At 36.6% G+C, this 20427-nt stretch overlaps 1 protein-coding gene across 1 annotated transcript in view; it reads left to right on the forward strand.

Annotated features, from left to right (window-relative positions):
- The window catches only part of PAM (peptidylglycine alpha-amidating monooxygenase), a 232832-nt gene that overhangs the window by 101217 nt on the left and 111188 nt on the right, over nt 1-20427 (forward strand). The window contains 1 exon segment of the mRNA XM_030325845.1: nt 13887-13944. Within this exon segment, the coding sequence (XP_030181705.1) occupies nt 13887-13944 (58 nt within the window).

The raw sequence follows: 20427 nt of genomic DNA on the forward strand, positions 1-20427 counted from the left end.
ATCACTCTTCTAGCCCTTAACACTAAGCTTTACACCTCACTCTTCCCTAAGCCCGATAGGCTTTGTCTCCATTAGATTTTAAAGTTTCTGAAGGGAGAGAATTATTTGTATGTATTTTTGTGTACCAGGATTAAAATATATACGGACTCAAGATATGATGGTTGTTCAGTTTGTTTGTTATTGTATTAGTTGGTTGATAAGTTGGTAGCAATGATTCTTTGGGAAAAACTGTACCTTTTTTATATTTTAAACATTTTTAATGGAAACTTCTAATGTACACAAAATTAAAAGGCTTATATAATGAACTCCCACATACCCATTCATGATGATAAACCCATGCTCAGGCTTATTATCATTCCTTCCCCAACACACACACTGAATTATTTTGAGGCATCTACTAGACATCATTTCATTTCATAGTATTTCAGTATATATTTTTAAAAATAAGTACTTTATTTTGAAACATAACCACAATTACCATTATATCATCATATATCTAGTCAGTATCAAATTTCTCTGATATGTATTTTTTTTTTTAATGTTGGTTTGTTTGCATCATGATCCAAACATAGTCCCCATGGTAAATCTTGTTGATAGGTCTCGTTTATAGGGATTCTTGAAATTCCTTTTGTCTCTTTTTTCTCCTGTAATTTATTTGTGAAGAAAATGGTATTTGTCCTAAAAAGTTTTCTGTGTTCTAGGTTTTGCTGATTGCATCACTAGAGTATCATTTAACATGTATCTCTGTCCTTTGTATTTCCTCTACTGCTACATCTAAAGGCTTGATCAAATTTAGAGTTTTTAGCAAGAATTTTTCATAGGTGATGTTATATTAAACCAATAGGAAGCATATAATGTCTGGTTGTCTCTCTTCTTATAATGTAAATCCTAATAAACAAATTGGGAATTGTGAAATTGATTGGCCCATTATAAAGTTTCCTATAGGTTTTTCACCTATTGGTTTTAGCAGCCATGAATATTTATCATTGCCTCGATTTGTTAGAAGTTGCATACGATGAGTATTCTAATTATGTCATTTCTCCCAGATTTGTCGATGAAAATACTTTTATAAAAAGAAACTTTCCTCCAGGGGAACTCTTGTGCATTGTTGGTGGAAATATAAATTGATATAACTACTGTGAAAAACAGTATGGAGATTCCTTGAAATTTAAAAATAGAAATACTGTAGGATTCAGTAATTCCACTACTGGGTATTTACCCAAAGAAAATGCAACCACTAATTTGAAAAGATACATGCACCCATAAGTTTATTGTAACATTATTTTACAATAGCTACATTATGCAAACAACCCAAGTGTTGATTGATAGATAAATGGATTATATATATTTGTACACACACACACACACACACACACACACAGTGGAATATTACTCAGCCATAAAAAACAATGAGAGCTTGATAGATGGACCTGGAGGGATTATGCTAATTGAAATAAGTCAGACAGATAGAGATGCATACCATATTGTTTGCCTTATATGTGTAATCTAAAATACAAAGCAAACAGACTCTTAAATATAGAAAACAAACTGGTGGTTGTCAGAGGGGAGGTTGGTGAGGAGGATGAAATAGATAAAGGAAACTGAAAGGTACAAACTTCTAGTTTAAAATAAATAAGTCATGGATATGAAAAGTACAGCATGGAGAATAAAGTCAATAATATTATGATAGGGTGCCTGGGTGGCTTAGTCAGTTAAGCGTCCAACTTTTGATTTCAGCTCAGGTCGTGATTTCACGGTTTGTGAGATGGAGCTCCACATTGGGCTCTGTACCGATAGCACAAAATCTACTTGGTATTCTCTCTCTCCCTCTCTGCCCCTCCCCTGCTCAGTCTCTCTCTTTCACTCTCTCTCTCTCAAATAAATACACATTAAAAAAATAATACTGTGATAATATTCTATGGTGACAGATGGTGACTATACTTATAGTGGTGAGCACGGAGTAATTCATAGAATTGTTGAACCAATATGTTGTACGCTTGAAACTAATATATTGTATGTTAATTATACTTAGACAATAATAATTACAAAAACCATTTGATCACTCTTAAATTCAGTTTATTATGTTTACACAGTTTATATCTTGTAACTGCTGGATATAAAAGGTCATATTTTCTTATAGCACCTACTAAGGGCTACTGATTGTTTAGTTTATTGTTCTTATTCTGTGTATGTATAAGTCTATGAAAACTTCAAGAAATGAAGCTGATTTTAAAATGTTGAATCTACTTTTTCTTTTAGTGTCAGGGATTTCCCAAGCTGGTTTAACAAAGGACACTAATACTAAAGTGCACTATTTATGTTTATAATGTAAAATTAACTGATGACAAGTAAAAACATATCTGGGAAATGGACATTTTCAGTTTCTAAGCTCTTTGGTTCATTGTAATAATAACTCCATTAACTATATGACAAGTTTCCACCCCTGGGAGTTGAGATACAAAGAGAAGACAACCTTTGTAGAGTCATTCATTTTCTTGAATTATTAATTTGTCTTTCAATGGAAGTTGGAAAGTTGCAGTGGGATAAATTTAGTTTGATAGTCTTTTTTTTTTTAAAGCATAAATAAAATCCTTAAAGGAAAAAATGACTCACTGCTCTGGAGCTATTTTTGTAGGAATAGGCCCTTTGTGAAATGTTACTAGTCATGCAGTTTAAAAAAAATTCAACAAACAAATTCAACCAACATTCACTACATACCCAATTCTTATGCCAAGTGGTCTTTGGCAATACAAACAAGAATAAATCAAGGCTTCAGCCTTTAAAACACAATGTAATAACAAAGGGACACACTAGCAAACAAGGAGCTTTGTTCTAACCTGCCTGATGTTGAAACAGAGATGTTTATGATGTGGGAAGGAAAAGCAAAGAGCATTCCAAAGAATATTTTTATATTTGATTTTATAGCTCCTCTTAGAAATTCGAGGCAAAGGATGCAAATCTGTAGTAATGTTTTCTTTATGAGTTGGAAATCTAAGGAAAATGAACAGTTTGCAAAATCACTGTGAGGGAGGTTCAGAGAGACAGAAGTGTAAGCATATCATGCCTGTGGTACCTCTTGTTTGGAAGAAAAAAACATTTTTCAGAAGGTACAATTGTCTTTTTTTCACTTACGGTTAAACTGGTTTTCCATCTCTTATTTCCCTCAAGATCATCAGGTTTGCCAAACTGGGAATTTGGCATTTTATCCGTTCCTGGCCTCTAAATCTTAGTGTATTTTGGCACCTACTCAAGAGATGCAACAGAAAATGTCTAATGTAGTATATATTTGGTTGACATAATTATTTTACTAGGCAAGAAGAAAAGATTTCAAAAATTCTGAATATTGCAGATCAATACATTGAAATGGACCCAGCTACCCAAAGATTATCTACCACTGGTTAAATTCAGAATTTTGAGGATTTTTGTTTTTGTTCTCAGTAATATTCTGTCAGGACATTTTGGTTGTCTACTCTACCAGCATTTTTTTTCTCCCTTTCTTTCTTTGACCTTCCCTAGCCCAGAAAGTGAATCTTGATTAGACTAAGCCAATCATAGTAATCGTTTTACCTTGTAATGATTAGTTTAGAAAATGGCGTGTGATACAGTTCTGGCCATTTAGATGTAAAGGGAATTCTGCTGGAAGCAAATGCTTCTGGGAAAGCTTCACTCTTGAAAGGGAACTCAAGGAAAGACTTTCCCTCTGTTGGCCTTTGGGAATTAACCTGAGAATATGAGATTGAAAGCTGCTGCAACTGTCTCGTAATCACGAAGAAAGAATCCTACAGATGAAAGGCGATATACTGAATATGATAAAGTTGATAGATGGAAAGAACCTAGGTCTTTGATGACATTGTTGAGTTGCTGGATGAAATAACCATTCCTGCCCCTGTCTTATTTCTGGAATTCACACACATACATTATGTGAGAGACTGCATCTCTGTTTAAGCCATTTTGAATTCTTCTGCAATTTGCAACAAAATGTACTCTTAGTGATCACAAACATTTTCTTAGGCGTTTTACATATGGCTGAGATGGTATGTATTTGATTTAGTACAGTCTTTGTGATATGTCCTGGTGAGTGTATGCTCAATCCATTTTAGGAGCAAAGGGCTGTTTCTGATAAACACTTTCCTTGATAATAATGCCTCCTTCCCTTCCATTCAAATCCACTCCTAAGTCATGTCTGTTTTACCATTTAAATGTCTCTAAAATCTGTTCTGTTTTCTCCTTCTTTTGTGCAAACACCCAGTTTCAAGCTAATATCATCTTTTTTTCTGAATAACTATGTGGCCTTTTTACTTAACTCATCTAATCAATTCTAGCCTCCATGTCACTTTCCTACAAAAAGTTTCATTGGCTCTCTGTTGCTCTCAAGAAAAACAAAACAGGGGTACCTGGCTGGCTCAGTCGCAAAAACATGCGACTCTTGATCTTGAGGTTGTGAGTTTGAGCCTCACATTGGGTGTAGAGATTACTAAAAAAATAAACTTAAAAAAAAAGATAATAAAAGACAAACAATATAAAACAAAACAACTGGAGTCCTCAACATGGACCACAAGGTCTAGCTGTATGTACTGCATCTCCTTTTCCAGTCCAGCTTAACACATGTGCCCTTATCTCTATGCACTGACTTTTGTTTCCTCAATCACATCAAATTCTCTCCAATTACAGGACCTTTGAAAATGCTGTTTCCTATGCCTAAAACTTTGCTAACCCCCCTTCACCTGGTCATTTCCCCTGAATTACTGGCTCTTATAGCAACTTGTACTGTTCCCATGTATTATTTACAATGGGAAAAATTTAACATTCATTTGTGTGATTATTTGTCTGCTCTGTTAGTAGACTGCAAGCTCAATGAGAAGAGAAACGATATATACCTTTGCTCACAGTTTCATGAGTGTAGCCTAGTGCCTGGTTCCTAGTAGTCTCCCAACAAATATGTTTGTTGAAGGAACAAATGAATGGGTAGATGAATGGATTTCTACACAGACATTAAAACAGATCTAAAGGTAGGCAAGTATAACAATAGCAGAGTGGCGCAGCAGAATCGTGCTGGGCCCATAAAGGTAGGCAAGTATTAATGAGATGCCTATGACAAGACATGTGGGAACAGGCCCAGAAATTGTATTGACCACTTTGTTTGCTGATGGTTCCTTTTAAATTTCAAGAGAATAGGAGGCAACTCAAGTGGGAAGGTAATTGACAGACCTGTTGAATTCTGGAGCTTCTCTTCCACGATACTGTATTGCCCCAGAATCAAATGGAAGCCACTTATCACAGAAGCCTGGTGTTTGGGGGTAGTGACTATGGGGCTTTTTTGTTCTGAAGTGTCTCCAAACAGATCTGAGGTAGTTATTTTCCAATTTGCTGTGCTAAAAGATAGAAACATAGGCATGGCTAGTTAATGTTGGTCAAAGTTTCCGAAAGTTGACTCTTTTCATTCTGGGGAAACGATGAAAAGCATAAACCACTGGCTTAAGCTTGGAGAAGGTAAGTAGTAGAGGCCATCAGCAACCTCTGTTCAGAACCCTAGTTTCCTCTCACATAAATTCCCCATAATCACGAATCCAAAGAGAAACCCACCACTGTCACCACCTGTTGTTTCATAGGTGATTAATTATAGACTGTTATTAGTAAGCTCCTTTCTGTTTTCTCTTAAATGAAAGCGTGTGAAAGCTCTAAGACAGATGTTCACTCACCAAAATATTTTTTCCGTCATCATTTGCTCACACAGATTTGTAATTCCCAAAGAAGAGCCCTTGCCAGGAAGTAGCTTCCACTTGAGCTAGTTGGCATTAAGAATCTTGTCATCATCAGCCACAGTGTGATTATAGTTTAAAAATGCAAATGGGATTCTGGGATGAATCAACTGAAGGATGAAATTCATATGAAAAAGTGATGCTGTATAAAACCCTAATTAGGCAGCATCTATAATACAGGTTTCAGTTCAGCCTTTCTTAAATTGTCAGTTTATTGCCACCAAAGGAGGAAGGTACATGCAAAATTCAGCAAATATTTATAGAGCTCCCAGTATGTGCCAGATATTATTCTAAATAGGATGCAAAACAGATACTGTTACAAGAAGATTACATTCTAGATTGGGCTAAACATCCAAAAAGAACGTGGGGCTGGGGCTTATAGCTTAATATTAGGGCAAATGTGGAACAATTTGGAGAATACTTTCTTTTAGTCAATTTGGGAATGTTTTAACATAAAATCTTCATGATGACTATTTCTTCCAGACCCTAATGAATACAAATATAAATAGACACATATTTTTTATTTATATGGTAAGGGAAAGACAACAGCAAGGGAAAAATGAAGATAGACTATATACAAAGTGACAGTTTAAGGGATTTTATCTGTCAGTATCTTAAGTTCTGGTTTTAGAGAAGTACACTTTTTTTTTAATTAAAGAGTTTTTTATTCCTCATCTTCCTCCAACTTCGCAACATAAGTATATATTGGTGAAGAAGTTTAATAGCTTATTATTCTTTTAATATAGAATACAGCATCTAAAATAGAAAGTCTTGTTTGTCTTCTTTCTTGACATTTTTTTCTCCAAATTTGCATTTAAGTTCCAGTTACTTTGCAATGTAATATTGGTTTCTGGTGTAGAATTTAGTGATTCATCACTTACATACAACACCCAGTGCTCGTTACAAGTGCCTTGCTTAATGCCCATCACCCATTTAACCCATCCCCCACCCACCTCCCCTCCAGCAACTCACAGTTTGTCCCCTAGAGTTAAGGGTCTGTTTCTTGGTTTGCCTAGAGAGGTGGACTTCGTAAACCTGAGTTTTTCACTTCAGAAAATCCTCTGTGCTTTGCTATAATTTTCCTTTGCTTTAGCTTTCTTTTATACTAGGATGATGTTGAAAATACAGACTACTTTGTTTTATACTAGGATAATATTAAAAGATACAGTATAAGCTTAATAAGCATGCATTAAAGTCACTTTGGGAAATAGCAGTTTGATTCCATTTTCCATCTGGATCAATTAAAAGAAAACTTTGAAAGATAATTTTCCAGTTGCTTCCTTCCTCTCCTAACTGAAATCCTTGTCAAAGAGGCCTGATCACTTCCTGGGCCTTTCCCTTGTTGGACTGGCATCACCACCATCAGTCCCTGAGATTTCCACTAGTTCTTTGCAAAATGAAACTTATTTAAACCCAAAGTGAGTACTGTATGAAAATGAAGGGCTTTGTGGATCCTTCACACTTTGTCTAGATCAGATTTAAACTGTGCATGATCTGGGTTGGTAAAGAGGTTACTACTTGCTTTAGTAAGCAATACTCTAAGGCACAAAGTCACAGTTGCCACCATGAAATGGTTTCACCACTCTGGTTATTTAGCAAGGGATGGCTGAGAAAAGTTGCCAGAGACCGTACCATACACAATATATTTCTACAGGTTGTGGCCTATTAACAGAAAACAACCAATTTGCAAAGGGCCACAGAAATAAACATGTCCAGGTAAAACTGGGTCATGTTGTCTATTTGTAAACCTGTTTGTGTCATTACACTGAGTAGTCTCCTTAAGAGAGGTTGTCTGCAGGGATTTTTCAAGCTCAAACAATATAAAGACAGAGAGGGGGGTGCCTGGGTGGTTCAATTGGTTAAGTGTCCAACTTTGGCTCAGGTCATGATCTCGCGGTTCATAAGTTAGAGGCCCACGTTGGGCTCTGTGCTGACAGCTCAGAGCCTGGAACCTGCTTCAGAGTCTGTCTCCATCTCTCTCTTCTCTCCGCCCTTCCCCTTCTCGCTCTCTCTCTCTCTCTCTCTCTCTCTCTCTCTCTCTCTCTCACACACACACACACACACACACACTGTCTCTCTCTCTCAAATATAAATTTATATATATATATGAGGCTATATCAGTGAGGATATTATCTAATCAAGATCAAATGATAGTGTTCAACACTAGAATCTGAATAGTACCTCTGGTTTCCCAAAACAAAAATTACTGGTTTTATGTGAACAGATGGTTTTGTTTGTCCCATATTAATTTAAATAAGCAGTTGATTTTGTTAACTACTCATTCCTTAGAAACCACTGCATCTCTATCTCACAAGTGACTAAATCAAAATAAAGAACACTTTTTAAATAATGTAAGGAAGGTGTTACTAAACCCTATTGTCTATGGGAGAACTCTCGTTTTAAAATGGCTTGATTTAATAGAATATAATAGGAGTTCTTTAATAATAAGTACTTTTTTTTCATTTCTAGTGCATTTCTTTTGTTGGAAAAATGTGCTTTTCTTGGATAGTTCCCAGTAGCAGCAGTAAAGAAGCATCAGCAATATCATATCCCTCTTGATTCAGATTTGGCTGATGTGCCATAACAGAGAGCACTGGGAAACACAGCTATGTAGATTCACATTATTTCTCCCTTTTTGTACATCTGAGCCTTATGTTAGCAGTTTGAATCCACAGTATTTTACAGACAGTCCCCTGGCACCAAGCTCAGATCCAATGTTTTTCCCACAGAGAGAAAAAAGAGGATTCATGATGATGATATATGCAAAATGGTGAAAGGTTGTATTGGTAGTTTGGGTTGAATTATGGAAGCATCCTTTCTGGGACAGTGTGTTCAAATGAAGAAGCTATTATAATGGGCAGTAAGGTGCTATTTGTGTGTCTACAGAACGTGTTGGAGAGAAGCATTGATCTGAGTTATGTATATGCTTTCAAGTAGCTTTACTTTACAGAAACAAAATAATGGCAAAATTAAATTGCTGTGGCTGTAGACTAGTTCCTTGCGGTTTGTCAACAGGCTTTCATGAAATACTGTCAGGTGCTATTGAAAATTTAGGAGACTTGGACTAAAACTTCCTGTTAAATGTCATGTGTCTTTGATTTCTTTATTTCTCCCCTTAATCAAAGAAACAACTGAAGTTGTGTCTAAGAATTGGAATTTTCTTTTCAAATATTAGAGAGGTTTGGAAAACAACCTTTTAATAGCTGTCTTCCTATATTGGAAAGAGAAGTGCTTTAATGAGCTGGGTTCAAATTCCATTTCATCAGTTTCAAGAATTTTGTTTTATCACAAACATGTTACTTACCTGTTTGAGCTTCAGTTTTCCACCTTTAAAACAGTGTCTGCTTAAACACCACCTGGCAGTGTTATTGGCAGTGTTATCATGGCAAATAACTGATGGAAAGCTCCTAGAATAAAGTAGAAGGCTCAGTAAATGTTTTCCCTTTTACAAGGTATCATACACCAAGTGCTGATTGAATGTTTAAGTCATTTGAATTTTTTTTTTGTATTGTTGGTTGGCAGAGAGTATGAGATTACATTGATCTGATGAACATATTATTAAATCGTGTTCTTGATGGTCATCCTGCAAAAAAGAAAAACATAACTGGTTACTTGTTCATATCAGTGATATAATGATTTTATTACTTTGAGAAATGTGTTGTCCCAGTTTTCTTAATACTGTTGTCTTCAGAGGCTTTGATTTTTTAAAAAAGTTTCTCTATCACAAGGTTGGTAGCAATTAACTATGTAATTACATGTTATTATAGCCTTAAATTTTTACATTGACTGTTGCTTACAGCATGGAATTTAAATTTAAGTAACTATCCCTTCTTGGTGACCTGCTATAGATATTAACCTGTATTGAGGAAACAGTATTTTGTAATCACCAAAATAATTTTTCTTTCCCTGTGCTATAATGAGTTCATAATAGTTTGGCAAAGGCCGCTGTCCAATCCATTATTCAGCAAATTACCTGTCTTGCCAAAAAAAAAAAAAAAAAAAAAAGCTACTCATTTACTTATGAAGAGTCTTACATTTAATTTTAAATACAGGATTTAGTCTCATAGTTCGAGAAAAAGAGGTATGAAGATTCAAAGACTCTCCAGAATCACAATTTAACTAGATTAAAATGGCAAGAAACTAGATTAATGACAAGAAAGTAGCAGGAAAGATAGATAGTTATCTCTAATCGTCTTAAAGGCATAAACTTGAGGACTTTTAATCCTTATTCTGACACTAACTACCTGAGTAGCCTTAGGTAGATCAATAACCTTTCTGTGAATCAGTTTCCATTTCTGTAAAAATGATGCAGTGCCTGTTAGACCTACTCACAGCATAATTGTGAGAAGAAAACAAAGTAGCACAAAAAGAGTGCTTACTCAGACTCATCCAGCCTAAGGGGACAGAACTTGGCCCTGAGTCATCTTTAAGATATGGCTTCTCCGATTAGACCCTGTAAATGATCGTTAGATCATATGATCCCATATGATCATACCCTTACATAGATCTTGAGCTCTCAAACTAAATTCTAGGAGCCAAACTATGTTACCAGAATGTTACAGAACAAATCACTGACACCTTTTACACTTGCAGAGAAAAGAATAAGTTACTTTTTGTTATTCTCTGTTCCATCGAACTGTGGTCTTCAGAGCTTTTAGCTGAAGGCTAATTATTGATTTGATACATACTATTTTTTCATGTGCTCATTTTTAGAAAAAAAAAGTTTTACCTTCTTTTCTTCTAACAGAATTATTTTTATCTTGAAAAATGGGATATAAGTAAAATACTAAATCAGAGTATGATGGGGCATGGTACACCATTGATCAAAGTATAAAACAGACTTTGCTCTCCCAAAACAATTTTGCCAAATTGTGCAGAGGCTCTCCCTCATCTTGTCCTCATTTTTTTTTAAACTGGTTTCCACAGAAAAGGAAAGAAACCATTGAAATTTGAATACATTCTCACTATCGGAGAAGGTATAAGCCAAGAAATAAAAATTGGTAAGAGGAAGACATTCCCAAGTTATTCTGTCCTTTTAAATTGTGCAGCTGCTGATGAGAATAAGAATTACAACATGGATCCAATCAATTCTGAGTATGATAGTAATTTCCTTTGTTCCGTCTATGGAACCATTATTGTGCTTCGTTTATTTTTAATCAAAAGAACCAACTTTTTACACTTGATATATGTATTTATTCCTATAACTTACTATTCCAAAAACAACTTGCGATGGTTTATAATAAAATGAAAGGTAAAATAAAACAGAAAACTGTTAAATCCAAATATAAAAGAAGTTTTGTTTGGTTTACATTTAATTGCAACCTTTGATCCTTTATTATTACAAATATATGCTTAGCTACTCTAAATTGACTTTTGTTTTTATGTTTGCTTGTAAGTCATTAATTGTTCATATTGCTTTGAATGATCTGTAATGCATTAGTCGGACTGCCTGTGTTCAGATGCCAGCTCCTGCACTTGTTAGGGTCAAAGGTAAATCAGGTGGACACTAGTTGAAGTGGTAAGGACAGATTTTCCTCAAAATTAACCATTGTAATAGTGAAGGAGGTCCAGTGTGGACTGAACTCAATTTTGCCAAAACAAAGAACAGAAGACCTTTGAAACCTTGGAGGGTACTAAGGGAAAAGCCCTGAGGGGTGTTAGGGAGGTTGGTCCATGTGACTAGTGCTTCTGGGTTTGTTCATTGGCACCTATCCAGAAGAAAAACAAGCTTCTCCTATCTTCATGACAGGAAGCAGTGATATAACTTAGAGCAAGGCATCCACTGGCTGACAACCAGAGCAGAATTGTCTCATTGAATGTCAGAAGACAGGTCTGGGTTATAGAAGATTTATATCTCAAAGAGGCAGAGCAAAGATTTATAATTGCCAACTTTCTAAAGCAAAGGGGGGGTACTACTCAAGAGCCTATCAGCCTACTGTCAGGTTTTGGCTAGAGCAAACAGTAAAGTTACTTAACCTCAGTTTGCCTCAGTTTCCTCATCTGTAAAATGGAGAATAATAGTATCATATCATAGAGATGTGTTTTGAGGATTAAAGAAGTTAATACATGTAAAGTGCTTAGAGCAGTGCTGTGAATAAATGTTAGTGATTATTCTCACTGTCTTTAAATGGAGTTCATAATAGTATCTATCTACCATATTTGAGTGTTTTAGTTATTAAATGATATAATACAAGTAAAACATGAAGAGCTATGCCTGGCACATAAAAAGCATTCTATAACTGTTGGCTTAGAAATAGTAATAGTTGCCGCAGCTCTGTAGTAGCCACTAAATATCTTCTAGTCCTGAATTATTTCTAGATCAGGACGACCAAATCCTGAATTGCTTCTAGATCAGGACGACCAAATAGCAAAGAATCTTAAACTTCCTGTGTTTTATGTTAGATTGGAGTAGGTACGTTTTGTAATGGTAATAATTCAGAGATTGGAAAAATATTTATGAGCAGTATTGTGTGTGATTTTAAGATCTTTAAGCATCATTTTGCCATTGTATTTCTCAAGTTTTAGATATGCAGGCCACATGTCCATCATTTATGTCACTTAACCTCCTTACTGTTCAACCTTCAATATTTCCCAGCATATTTCCTTCTTAGGAAAGTAAAGGTGAATCTAAATAATTGTAAATCTTTAAAGAAACAAAAGAGTTCGGGGTGCCTGGGTGGGTCAGTTGGTTAAGCGGCTGACTTCGGCTCAGGTCTTGATCTCACAGTTCGTGGGTTCGAGTCCCGTGTCAGGCTCTGTGCTGACAGCTTGGAGCCTAGAGCCTGCTTTGGATTCTGTGTTTCCCTCTGTCTCTGCTCCTCCTCTGCTCTCACTCTATCTCTCTCTCTCTCAAAAAATGAATAAATATTAAAAAAAATTTTTTTAAACAGAAGAGTTTGCTTAATTGAGAAAAAAAATGGCATTTATAGGAGTAGTAATGGGGGTGCCTGGGTGGCTCAGTCGGTTGGACATCTGACGACTTTGGCTGAGGTCATGATCTCACAGCTGGTGAGTTCGAGCCCTGTGTCAGGCTTTGTGCTGACAGCTCAGATCCTGGAGCCTGCTTTGGATTCTGTGTCTCCCTCTCTCTCTCTGCCCCTCCCCGACTTGTGCTCTTTCTCTCTGTCAAAAATAGACATTAAAAGTTTTTTAAAATAGTAATAAAGACTGAACCATATTTATCAAATTTTTCAAAAGTTGAGATGTTGATTTGCTGTATATTTGAACTTCTTTGTTTCCCACCCAATACAGAATTTTAAGAAGAGGTACAGATTTCACAGTTTTTCAACGCTAACTAGTAGGTTCAGAGATACCCAAATGATCTCTATCCATGTTTATGGAATCTCTTGATCCCAGCACTCTATAGTAATAATCCATGAAGTATGAATTACTAAATGCAGTATTTGTGTTGGGTATATTACCAACTATGGTGCATAGGTCTTCCACTAATGAAGTGGAATGCATAGATGAAAAGAGAATCCCATTCTCCTTAAATTACAGTTTTCATCACTAAAAATTCTTGGTGTTAATACATTTGATAGTGGAAAAATGGCCATTTAGGTAAGAGACTGATTGCTGGAAAAGAAAGAATAACTTGAGTTAATGTTGATTTCTTCAATGTACTACATAAAAATATTAAAGTAAGGGAGAACCAAATATAATATTACCTTTTAAGACCAACTTTTTTTCATTGTACTTCTCTAATTAATATTTGGGGCAGTTGTAAAGTGATTCAAGAAATTGAATAATTATGCATATAGTGAAGATGGTCAACACCAACTAACCTACCATTTTAAAGTCAAGTGCATAAAGTATTTCACTCTTTTTATAGAAGTATCTAAAATGTTGCCTTTTAACTGTGACAGAACTAGAAATATCAGTCATAATAATTGGTGTTATAAATAGGATTTGAGGTCAATTAGGAAAGAGTCTTAGAAAAATGTTTGGAGTACCTAAGTTCTAGACTTGGCCCTTCTATTAACTTGGTCACACCCATTCAGCAGGCAGCTTCACCTCATTGGGCCAATAGTTCTTTTTCAGTCATAGAGCCCATGCTTTTACTTGTTATTTTTCCTTCTTTACTAGCTGCAGATTAATTCAGATTTTGTATCTTTCTTTCTCTACCAGTCTGATACGTACTTCTGCATGTCAATGCGCTTGCCGGTGGATGAGGAAGCCTTCGTGAGTAAGTATTAATTGGATGGTGTGCCAGGGTGGGCGGTCGAAGGGAGGGCAGCTATTTGAAATCAGTGAAAGGTTCTCTTTGATGGTTATGAGCATATTAATCTTTTACTGTCAGTTTCTAAAATGCACTTATCATGCCTAATGCAGAAACAAACTAGAGAGAGCCACTCAGAGACAAGGTTGCAAACTGTATCTGGAGAGATTCATGAGTAATAGTAGTTAAGGAGTTGCATGCAGATGTCAATGGTCGCCAATACCGTGTGGTCCCATTTGTATAGTATTGGCTTTCTGTCTGTGGCTGGATGCTTAATTCCGCTCCACTCAACAGACTGTTTATTTACCTGCTGGTTCATGCTATAAATCGACTGTACTTAGAATCAACATTGGGGAATTTAAGATTTTACCTGTCAAATAGTAGATGGATAGAAAGGAAGGAAGGAGAAATTGAGAGAAGGAAAGAAGCGAAGGAGGTAGAGATAGGGAAAGGCAGGAACATTGGTCCTGTTATTTCTATTGTAGAATAAGAGGACTCATAAATGGCAGGTCCTTCCCCAGCTGAGCTTTTAAGTCAGATAAGAAAAGTGACAAAATACGATCTGTTTCCATCTAGGTTGTTTTCATTGAAATATCCTCATGACAGACTTTTAACTGTTTGGGAGGAGGTGTGATTGACAAATTATTCATGGATTTGTTTCTGTCTCCCACTGCTTCACTTTTCTGGTTTGAGATGTTAATTTTGGAGAGAAAGTAATGGTAATGAGAGTTGTGCTTTGGTCCCATGAAACTAATCTTCAAGTAGGCTGTCTGAAACGGCCATTATGTGAATTATAAAATGTGTACTGTTGCCTCGGGGCCATCTGAGGATAAATTTTCAGGAGATGTTCCCACAGGAATATACATTACAGACCTGAAAAGCCAGAGCAATGTGCATTTTTTTCCACACACTTTGGTGGCAATTCCAGCAGAAAATACAACTTAGAATAGCACTCTACAAATTTGTTCCCACAGTTAATTCTTAAGAATGAAAGGCCTTAGGAAGTTGAGCATTGCCTGTGTGTCCTCACTTTGTATAATAATCGAATATTACCAAGAAAAAAGGTAGAAACGACAAAGCTCCCAGATCCTCAACTTTAACTTTCAAGACAGAGAAAATAATTGTAGTGCCTTGTGTAATAGTAAATGTGATTTAGGTTACAAATTCATCATTAAAATATCAACAGTAAAGGTTTTTTCAATGTCATACCCACATTTTTGGCAGCCTAGGAGAAAATAATATTTACTCACTAAAAGGCATTTTTACATGATCTTTTCTTCTTTATGATTTTATATTTTCTTTCCAAGCTCCAAGAAAGCTTGATTCCTCTTGTTTCACATTTGCATAGAAGAGAAGGCCATCTCCATGCCTGTATGCATATGAAAGTCATGTTTCACAGCAACATTACAGGTCTCACATTAAGAGGTTATTGACTTGTTTCTGGAGGTTGGTGGTAGTATATGATTTCAGAGCTGGTGACTCTAAGGACTATAAATATATATCCTGGAATGCGTTATTGCTCTCCTAATAGAAATGTGTTTACTTTCACATAAATTAAAATCGAGAAGTACAAGTGAATATATTCAGTCAAGGAAAATATTCATGGGAAACTCATAAAGGACTATATTAGAACTAGGGTACCAAATGGTTTTGCATTTTCTTAGGCACCTCCCTTCTAAGATTAAACTGTTCCCAGTTTGAAGGTCCTTAAAGGATCTTGTAAGATTAATAATTATTTTCAATATATTTTTTTCTTTGTGGCTGGGAGGATTGCATGAATACTAAAGATTTTGTCACTTGTTCAAAACAGGGTTGTTTCATCTTCAGTGTGAGTCCTTTAATGTACTAGCTCCAGGCGATTTGTGGTTACTACTATTTGCATAATCCAGCAACCACAGATGTTTAGGTGTAAGCAAATTAGAACTGGAAAGTTGAAAACCAAACAATCATTCATATAAGGGAATAAGTAAGGGGAAGGTTGCATGTATTGTCTCATTAATTCTTAGGGCAAACCTGAAGGTAGCCCCACTTTATAATTAGAGAAACAAAGGAACATCTCTGTCTTTGATTTAATCAAACAGGAGGGCAATAGTTTGTATAGGATCCTTGTTCATAGAATCAGCTCATTACCACCCATCATTTACCAGGGGCCTACGAGACACTAATATACTTACAGCTAAGCATATTTAAGCCATTTTATTTTATTTTTTTTTTAATTTTTTTTCAACGTTTATTTATTTTTAAGACAGAGAGAGACAGAGCATGAACGGGGGAGGGGCAGAGAGAGAGGGAGGCACAGAATCGGAAACAGGCTCCAGGCTCTGAGCCATCAGCCCAGAGCCTGACGCGGGGCTCGAACTCACGGACCGCGAGATTGTGACCTGGCTGAAGTCGGACGCTTAACCAACTGCGCCACCCAGGCGCCCCATTTTAATTTTTTTTTTTTAAATTTTTTTTTCAACGTTTATTTATTTTTGGGACAGAGAGAGACAGAGCATGAACGGGGGAGGGACAGAGAGAGAGGGAGACACAGAATCGGAAACAGTAAGCCATTTTATAGAGAGGAAATGGAGGGTCAGAGAGGTCAAGGAACGTGAGCAAGATTTTTACTAGCTGTGTGTTCCCCTGTCATAAGAGATTTGGATGTGAGGATAGTGAATCGGGGAAGAAATGAAAGAAGTTATCAAATGGATAGATAGAGCTGAAATACAGCAATCGCACATCTCTGTCTTACATCAAATACAATTCTTTCATTTCCTTACCTTTCAGTCTCTACTAGGAACACTCTGGTCGGTTTTGTCCAAAACAAAAATAAACCTCAAACCATCCCACAAAGCGAAACCCAGGATACACAAAGGTGAAAGATTTGCAGTAGGAAAAGTGGATATATAGGTTGTATGTTGGGAGGGTGATCATGCATAGCTTTTCCCTATTCCCAGAGTGAAAGTTCTGCTAGTGGTAAACAAGGTTTTGCCATGATTGAAATATGTGGGTTCTCCCAAATTCTAGGTCTCAGGATGCCTTATCATAAGATTAGATATGGTTGAAAATGAAGACTTGTAAAGCATTTACTACTTTATTTTTTTCTTAAGACATTTATCAATTTTATATTTTCTGCTTTCATTATCTGTGCCTTTTCAATTTTTTTTTTTAAATTTTTTTTTTTTTCAACGTTTATTTATTTTGGGACAGAGAGAGACAGAGCATGAACGGGGGAGGGGCAGAGAGAGAGGGAGACACAGAATTGGAAACAGGCTCCAGGCTCTGAGCCATCAGCCCAGAGCCCGACGCGGGGCTCGAACTCACAGACCGCGAGATCGTGACCTGGCTGAAGTCGGACGCTTAACCGACTGCGCCACCCAGGCGCCCCAATGTGCCTTTTCAATTTTTGAAGGCCAGCAGGATATGTGCTACTGGATATGGTGGGGACTCAATATTGCTTGCTCAATACATGATTGAATACTAAAAAAAGTGTTGTGCTTGGCTATTTTTAAGACAATGTATCATCTAGTAGACACTTTATCTTTTTGCCTTAAATTTTACTCTTATTTGAATATAAGGGAATAATTCTTTTTTTAAGAAAAGCCACTTGTTCATACATTCAGCAGACTTTAAAAATTCTGTTGTGTGCTAGTTATTGGGCAAGGCAATGGGGATGTGAGGTATGACACCAATTCAAAGAAATTATAGCCTGGCAGAATTCTAAAGACAAGAATATAAATATTATAACATCTGAAAAGAACTTTCTCCTTTGGTTTTTCAAATTTCTAAAGAAGATCACAAAAGGCAGAGTACAATTGAGATTGCTTATTAGGACTAAAACAAACTCTCTTCATGGTGTTAAAAGCCAGAATTGCATTTGAATAATTCATAATTTTGGCTTTCTGCTTGTGTGACTAGTTATGTAACTCATTTTAGACAAACATGTTTCTTAATTCTGAGAAGATACCATCAGAATTGTCATAGAATTTATATGTGCATATGCCCAGCATTTTTATGTATAAGCATGCACAACATCTTTGATGTATTTATATGTCTCCATTGAATTAGTAAATGTGAATTAAAGTAGTTGTTTGGGGAAATACTCTAATGAAGATAAATATAATTTTTATACTTTGAACAGAATCATAGCTTTCCCTAGAGCACTGCTTTTGTTTATTGTTTTAATAAGAAATCACAGATTGGAATGGGTGAAGGTATGATAAAATCTGCATTTGACCACTGAACTGTGATGCTGTCTAAAAGGTGTTTTACAGACACTCTGAGGAATTGACTCTGACAGCAGCCCACTCAGCCAAGAAATTTGACTGTCATCTTCATCCACTTGCTTTCCCTCACATGGATGGCCAGTAAATAAATGTGTCTTTTCCTTTGTGAATGATGGCGGGTCCCTATCTATCAAATTGCACTATACAAATGAGGTAGAAGCCATTGAATTTAGAAGTAGATGAAATTAATCTAATGATTCATTGCTTTTCCTTTCCTTGGGCTTCTCTCTTGAATGTAGAACAATGTCTTCTGCAGAATAGCACCATGAGACTTAAATATTTCTGAATGTGACCTTTCTTAAAGCACATGTTCAGGTGATGTTGAGTTACCTCAAAAAATAGAGGAGCAGTCTAATTTTGATCATGTTTATGGGTCATTACATAAGGTCATTACAAGACTATAAAGACCAAGGTCGGGTAGGATACAGTGCTCAGATAATCACATTTTATGGCATGACAGCAGTAAATAGAAGGTGTGTGTGTGTACATACATGTGAGTCTCCATCCCCATGAAGTCACTCTGTCACCTTTCTGCTTCTGATTAGTTGCCTGCATAACTTTTCTTTTCCCTCTTCTAGGATTTTCTCCAACATGAAAACTGTAGTCTGTGTCTTCACGTGACCATTGGGTATCTTCCCGCAATCACCCTCAGAAGCTTTTCTAGCATCATAGTGAAAGTTACTTGGAGAGCTAGCGCAAATAAGATATGCTACACCTATAGGTCTCTGATGCGCAGATAAAACCTGATTTGCTTGGTCATAAACAAAAAAGAAAAGATGTTGCTGCCTGCCTCGTCTCAGAGTATTTCTAGGATGTCTTCTATTGTTTGGTCACCCAAATACCACATTTCCAACATGACAACCCCTGATAATGCCCAGGGTTCTTTCAAGTAATAAAACAAAGGGAGATGGAGGAGTAGGAACCATCTCATCATATTTTGTAAAGCTGAGAGTTAGGATGTCTTCTGTTACATACATCTAGAGATCACCAGAAACTAACTGACACGTTGACTGTGCTGCTTTATTGCATTAATGTCAAAATGCCACCCCCCCCCCCCCCCCCCCTGCCGCCTCTGCCGACACTCCCAGGAAAATGGCCAATCCAGAAAGCCCAGGTCTGAATCGTATTCGATGTGTGAATGCCCTTCATTAGTGAAGGGTACATGACATTTTGACAGTCATTCTGAAGTAGCCATTTCTGCTATTTCAGTAGGGACAACTGTAGGCGCCAACTCTAAAAAGATGAACGTGAACTATTCTAGTCAGAGAAAACATCATGTGAGAGACAGGATTTTATCTGCATCTGGGAAGATGGTCTATTTGGATCTGAGGAGGGGAGGAGAATATTCCAGTGGCCAACAGTATGATCAGTGAAGGAGCACACTGGGCACAATGTGAGCCTCACCACCTGCTGGCTGCAGGGTTGTACACAAGCTACTCAGCCTGTCTCTCCTCAAGGCTCATCTGTTTGAGGGGAAAAGACCAGACATAGGGTCATTGTGAGCAATAAGCGAGCCTGGCAGGGGGTGGCCCTCAGTAAATGCTAGTGGTCGTGGGTGGTTATTAGGTGCAGAGGACTGTCCAAGGGGAGTGCAGGGTGAGTGTAGGGAGCTGTCATGTTGGAAACGTCGCGGACCAGGAGACTGGTCAGAAGGGGCTATGGAGTTTGTTCCATAGGAAGTTAATAGGGGACTACTAGAGGGATGGCGTTACAAATATAGGGATTAATGAAGTTTATACTATTTTAGCTTGCACAGCCTGGCTGATAAAGTCTATTTACTGATTATTCAGTTGGTTCTGACATATACCAAAAAAGTTCCATTTTAAAAGGTATATCATCCAGAAATCTAAATCTTTTTTGTGCTTAAATTATTTTATTCAAAGGCAAGGATTATTTCATTTTAAATTCATGTTCAATTTAAAGGCTTGCTCAGGTGTCTTATTTCTTGCTTAATTTGGCAGCAGCAGCTTAACGTCCTCATAAACCACATTAGGGATTCTTTCTGAAGTGCACATCATTGTCCGTGCTAGTGAGGGTTAACAACAATTTATCTATTAAACATTCTGATTAAAAACGTTGAAGCAAAAGGTCTTTATTTTGGTATAGAATTGCTTTACAGTTTTGGAGGAAGCTGGTGGAAGATAATATGTGATTGCTGTGGGTTTTTAACATGCTGCTAAAT

Source organism: Lynx canadensis, chromosome A1 (genome assembly GCF_007474595.2).
Source record: "Lynx canadensis isolate LIC74 chromosome A1, mLynCan4.pri.v2, whole genome shotgun sequence".
NCBI lineage: Eukaryota > Metazoa > Chordata > Mammalia > Carnivora > Felidae > Lynx > Lynx canadensis.